At 39.4% G+C, this 6,224-nt stretch overlaps 1 protein-coding gene across 5 annotated transcripts in view; it reads right to left on the bottom strand.

Annotated features, from left to right (window-relative positions):
- LOC109962356 (regulator of G-protein signaling 6-like) overlaps window positions 1–6,224 on the bottom strand; it is a 71,953-nt gene that overhangs the window by 62,896 nt on the left and 2,833 nt on the right. Inside the window, exons 1-2 of one of the 5 annotated variants that reach the window (XM_020604025.1) lie at window positions 3,142–3,212; window positions 1,830–2,162 (exon numbers count right to left, since the gene is read on the bottom strand). In XM_020604025.1, the coding sequence (XP_020459681.1) occupies window positions 1,830–2,042 (213 nt within the window). In that variant the 5' untranslated portion in view covers window positions 2,043–2,162; window positions 3,142–3,212. Of the gene's footprint in view, window positions 1–1,829; window positions 2,163–2,978; window positions 3,213–6,224 lie in introns of those variants that run through there. The other 4 variants (XM_020604023.1, XM_020604022.1, XM_020604026.1 and 1 more) reach the window with 4 other exon arrangements.

Here is a 6,224-nt window from a genome sequence, read left to right as displayed (position 1 = left end):
CACCTGTATGTCAGAATACAAAAGTATATACAAACACAAAAGAACATATATATATATATATATGTTCTTTTTTCAGTGGGTAAATACCAGTGCAGAAAAGATAAATGATGCTGTCTGCTAAAGGTCAGACTGAAATACTATCACTGTTCATTTATGATTAAAAAAGGATGATATTTACACTCGCACGTCACGTCTCAGGCCCAGATTATTTTAAAGGAAAAAAAATTACCTTTGGAATAGATTCATTTCTTGCCCTTCTCTTTTATTTTGCTCTATGTAGAATGTATTGAAATGCTATAAATATTCCAACAGGATAAACTGTATATTCTCTTTTCAGAGTCAGATAGAACAACAGCTTCAGATCAAGCTTTAGCTTCAGCAGAGTGGAAGCCAAAACAGCAACAGCAGCCCATAACTGCTCCTGTGAAACATAAAATTTATCTTAGTCTGGTTAATTAGATTACTCAGAAAATCCACTGCTCATCACAAAAAGATTCTGCTCTCCATCTGTATCCCAAAATGTTATAGGTTTGCCTTTACTGAGCAAAAGAAACATGTCGGAAGCTTTGTTTTGAAAGTCATCTTTCACTCCTGCCACCATCTGCCCAGCAACTCTGAAAAGCACAACCGCACCTTTACCATTTAGTTTAATCCAGACAGATTTCCAGGCATATATGCTCAAAAAACAACTCAAAATGGAAAAACACACTGTGCCTGTTATGGGGAAACTATAGTTTCTATATTAACAGTATTTTTAACACTCCCCAAACAAAGACTGAAACCAACCATGAACTGCCTCCACTTGTTGGTAATGTCTGTCAGTCCTGGATCAGCTTGTTCGTCTGTGCCACAGACCTCACTTGTTGTTCAAAAACAAACTCCACAATGGTAGTGACACAATTACTATGCTTATAAATGAATAATTGGCATTAAAAGTCTATGTCATATCCCTAAAGAATCGAAAAATTCTGGGTGTTTGAGAGGCTGTATGCTTTTCTATGTCGAATTCTGTTTTAATTCTTCATTACATTTTAAGGTTAATGAGAATACTAGATTAAGTTTGGGTCAGAGAAAGATTTGGGATTAGAAAGTAGCAGTTATGGTTCAATTTAAGCCTTAAGAGAGCTAATGAAAGTCTCTATGCCCTATTGTGTGATAAAAACAAGTTTGTATAGGTTCGACCTGTGTGCTTCCAACAGTATTTATCCAAATATCCCAATGCAGAAAAGCCAAACTGATGAAAGAGGCATCACAAAATCACCTGGGTTGCTAAGTTTCCTTCTACTTCCATTACACAAACAAAACAATACTGTTATTACCTGGTGCGTGCCACATGACACACTGGAATAATGTAACAGGATATCCTGAAAACATTCAAACCTAGACTAAATGCTGAATGTGTACTTTTGTATTCTGATTTATGTGATGTATGTCTAAGGTAAACTGAGGCCTAAGCCAGTAAAAGCACAAGTTCACTGAAGCACTTATGCACTGAGCGAGTTATGTTCCTCACAAGCAAATCTGTGGTTCACTGCAATAGATTTTATACCTCTGAAAGTGCTAGGAGAGATTCAGAGCTTCCACCACCATCAACAACCACCAGCAGTAATGTTAACCCTTGCAAAGTAAAATTTTGGTCTCCAGTAACTAACTACCAAAGTTTGTTTGTGTTAAAAACTTAAGGGAAATGAGTAACAAAATGCAACTGCTCACCACAACCTGCCTTAAAGTGAACTCTCAGCAGCACCATGAGGCTCATAGACTTAACAATTCACCACTAAAAAGTCTTTCAAACAACAAAACATACACGTGTTTGTCTTTGTTCTTACCTTTCTGTAGACAATCATGTTGGGGGAGTAGTCATCTGGGTCCACACTGCTCTCTGACCTCTTGGTCAGCAGAGGTCGAGTCGGGGTCGTCTGGACACTCTCTTTGGGTTCATCAGAATCTTCATCAGGCTCCGTTCCCTCCACGGTGTTCAGCTCTTGCTCCTGTTCCTGCTCCTGCTCCTCCTCCTGTTGCTGCTGCGGGGCCTCAGCCATCACTTCAATCTCCCTTTCAGCCGTCTTATTCGGTGTCAAGTTATCCTCTCGTCTTTATTTGCGTCACACTTTCTCTGTCTTCTTTATATCCTCCTGTGCTCTCAGTGTTTCTAGAACCTGCTGCAAGAAGAGAGAGAAAGGGATAAATTAAACAATGCAACTCACTGTTGGGTTCCCATTTTTGTTTTTATTTTATATGCTTTAACCTCAGGTGTATAATTTTGCTGTGCTTGCTGCTTCTTTTTTTTTTTTTATGTCCTAAGATTTAAAAAGCAATAACGTCATTTTGAAATCGGGGCTCTACAAAGTTCAGTTGTTTCAAAAGAGTGCAGAAACCAAACTGGAGACAGAGCTGGTTAAAAAAGTCTTACATGTCACCGCAGAACCGCCATTCACACACACACACACAAAAAAAACCTATGCACATTCAACAATGTATGACCCCATAGCAACACACACACACACACACACACATCCCACTCTCCTGAGGTTTTCTGATGGTCTGACAGCTGTCAAAATATTGACATGTGAGGACAGATGAGCTGAGATGAGGTGAGAAGCAGGAGCAGAGGAGGAGAGAGGAAACAACAAGACAGTAGAGAAGAAGAAGAGAACATGAGCTGAAAAGATGTCCATCCAGACGTGCCTGCTCCTCCCTCCGCCTCCTACATCTCTCTGTATCCCTCTCCTTGTCAAAATGAACTAGCTTCACTGTCCCAGCTACATCTCAACCATAACTGGGACCAGTTTAATGCTTTAATACTAAAAATAATGCCCTGGAATTTCACACTTTGTGTTCTTACATCTAAAATCAGTTCAAATTAACTGACTGTGCCTAATATCAATGGCATCTCCTTCTATATAAGCCCAGTGAAGTAGGTTAAATTGATAATCAAAACTTTGAAGTTAAATTGTAAATCAAACAGCCCCTCCTACCTGTTCTCTTATTTCCAGGCAGGTTGGAGTAAGTAGGTGTACTTTCTGAATATTCTGAGAATGTCAACACACTCACAACAAAGTGCAAAGGCCAAAACTGTGGAGAAAATAAGGCTCTACACAAGTAAATCCAATGCAAGTCCTGAAACATAAAGTCTCAAACCTTCATCTGGCAAATGGCTGCCAAGTGGAATCCAAGAGCTTTTGATTAGGCCAAATAGGCCACACCTGTGGTTTGTCATGCAAGTGCACATGGGAAATGTAGTTCTCAAAGTACAAATGCATAGAAACTCCACAGGTACAACAATTCGCACAAACTAAAGGTTGAAACACACACAGACACAAAAAAAGATGATGAAAAGAAGAAAACACAACACAAACCATTTGGAAAATCATCAGTGAGCGATGTACAACCCTCATATACATCAGAAGACTGTGTATATCATGAAACTAATATCAAAGCTCTTAAGTTTCAAAATTAAAACAGCAGGATGCATGGACCCTGCGGTTTGTATCCAACAAAACTCACTCTGACAAAGTCATTACTGATAATTGTGCCGTAGAAGCACTTTAAAAACAGCATCCTGTTGACCAAAGTAATTCTCATACACAAAAATAAACTCATGAACAAATAGCAAATCATTACAAATAATAAAACAACAATAAATTACAGGGGACATAAGGCCATGATTAAATGGAACGTATCAAACTCCACTGTGGGAAAATACATAGGACTTAAGCAATGATCTAAAAGCTACCAAGTCCGTAGCTGCTCTAACATTCAAAGACAGGCTATTCCATAGTTTAGGGGCCACCCAGCGTTTATATCTCGCCCTTGGCAGCTTCAAAAGAAGCTGACTTGATGATCTGAGGGAAGTTGCTGCTTTGTGCTACTGCAGTGATTCACTAAAGCAGATAAAGCAGAACCCATACCAAGGCCTACAGTACTACAGCACATCATGTCAGTTGATATTGTATATTAATAGTACATATTCCTATATTTGGAATGAGCCAGGCTGTTTTCTCCTGTTTCCAGATTTTATCCTAAGATAATCTAACCAGCTCCCGGTTTCATATTTATCACACAGACATGATAGTTAAAAGCAAATATTTCCAAAATGTCAAGCTGTTTCTTAAACATGTAGTGGCTGGCAATTAGTCCAGCTTAACATAAAGACCAGAGGCAGAAGGAAGCTGCTAGTCGGCAATATTTAAATCATGAACAATTGTGATTTTAGAGGATGTCACAAAATCAACCTTGACGTTTTGGATGACTGCACCACTTTTGTGTATTAACTTCTAATGCTGGCTAGCTCTGAAGTCTGAGTATTGCTTGTTTCAGTGTGGATGGAAATTGTATGTATGTGTGTGTGCATGTGTGGCTTTGCTACTGGCACAGGCATTTCACTTCATGTCAACCGGCTCTTCAGATCAATACTGTCATCAGCCAGCTGTTTGTGCTTCTCTGAGTTTGCGAGATAAGTGTACAAACCCTGTGTGCGTGCTTCAGCCTCAGAGGACGGTTACATGTGAAGACAAGAACATGCAGCATGTGTTTAGAAATCCAAATGGGACAGCAATTTAATGCATTTCTGAATCAAAGGCTTTCAACCTGCTGTTTTAATTATAGGAGTACCATCTGTTTAACAAGCCCACGGCTCACATTGAATACAAATGCTTGATTTGTTTTCTGTGTTATAATCAACTTCATTTCAGGCATTCTGAACCCTTAAAACTACAGCATGTAACCGTTTTCAAGTATCTTTGCTGTAGAAATATGCTCCAAAATTTACTGCGAGAGGTGCTGTCGAAGCCTCCTGTGACCCAGACTCATTGAACAGCACTAACAGCAGTGCAGAGATATTAGCTTCTAAAAGGTTTAGAGCGGGATCGACCTCTCTAACCAATCAGAGGTTTATTTCTGCTTGATCAGTAAGTTTTGCTGGATTCTCATTGATTGTAATTTCATAATGACAAATATTTGAAGAGCTGGGCATGGTAGCAGATTGTAGTAAAGCACTTTGGAGCAGGGAGAGGCAGGACTGGGCGGAGCAGAGTGGATTGATTTGGAGTTTCATGTTAGGTTACATACTGTAGCTTTAACTATTCTCTCTCATAGGTTGTTTAGAGAGGACATTTTCCAACAGGACAAAAGTGTCAGGGCCCAGAGAAAAGTGTCCCCATAAATGTAAAATATATTTTGCACCTCTGTGTGATCTTTGGTGTCTTTTGGTATAAAACATCACAGACTTTGCTGGTAAATGTGACTTTTTCCCTACCTTCTTAGATAGAAATGGTAATAGAAAAGTAAACAAACAGGCCCCAAAAAAAAACTATTTGCCACAAAATGATTCATTATTATATTTATTTTTGTTTTTCATCTTTAGCCGTAAGCACCAATGCTGTTCTTGCACCTACACTGCCTGTGCTGAGTATTATGATGTCTTCTTGAATTCCCACCGGTGGTGCTCTTTTCTGCTTCTACTCTGCTTGTGCTAACTGGTTAAACACATGTTTCAAAGATGTGTACTCAAGGTTGCTAAGAGAAGGTAAACTGAATGCCATTTAGAGTGACTTTTGCTATATATTTTCTATTCTAAAGCAAAACAGTAATCAGCACAAACACGTCAGGTGTTGCCTTCATTGGTGAACAACCCAGTGATAGTCACACTCTGATCTTGTAGACAGGTAAGAAGTGTCTTGTGCACATTATTAATCACTATCAAAGATACAGATCCTGCAAACGTGAGTTCAGAAGATTATTCTTTATTTTGACAGCAACCAGATCACCATCTAAGAGTATAGACATATGTGAAGGCCTCAGTCATGGCCTTCTCAGTCTCAGTTTCATCATATGCCTAGATTGGAAAAGCTTTCAGACGATGATGATATTGAACATTTTTTGACTATATTTGAGCGAATTGTCGATGGCCTGAGGGCGACTGGGTTTTTCATCTGATACCCCTGCTGACTGGTAAGGCGAGAGGGGCCTATGTACATATGGACTTGGATGATGCTCAGGATTATGAAAAAGTAAAAACTGCTATTCTAACTAAATACAATATAAATCCTGAGACTTATAGGCAGAAGTTCCGCTCCCTGGAGGTGAATCCTGATGAAAGCCCTAAAGAATTGTATGCAAGGCTTAAGGAATTATACGGGAAGTGGATCCAGCCAAATGAGTTACAGGTGTGGATTAAGGAGCATGACCCAGAATCTGCGGCAGAAGCAGCCACCCTGGCTGAG

Source organism: Monopterus albus, unplaced genomic scaffold, assembly GCF_001952655.1.
Source record: "Monopterus albus unplaced genomic scaffold, M_albus_1.0 scaffold63.1, whole genome shotgun sequence".
NCBI lineage: Eukaryota > Metazoa > Chordata > Actinopteri > Synbranchiformes > Synbranchidae > Monopterus > Monopterus albus.
Note: the sequence above shows the minus strand (reverse complement) of the source record. Positions and strands in the feature narration are given on the sequence as shown.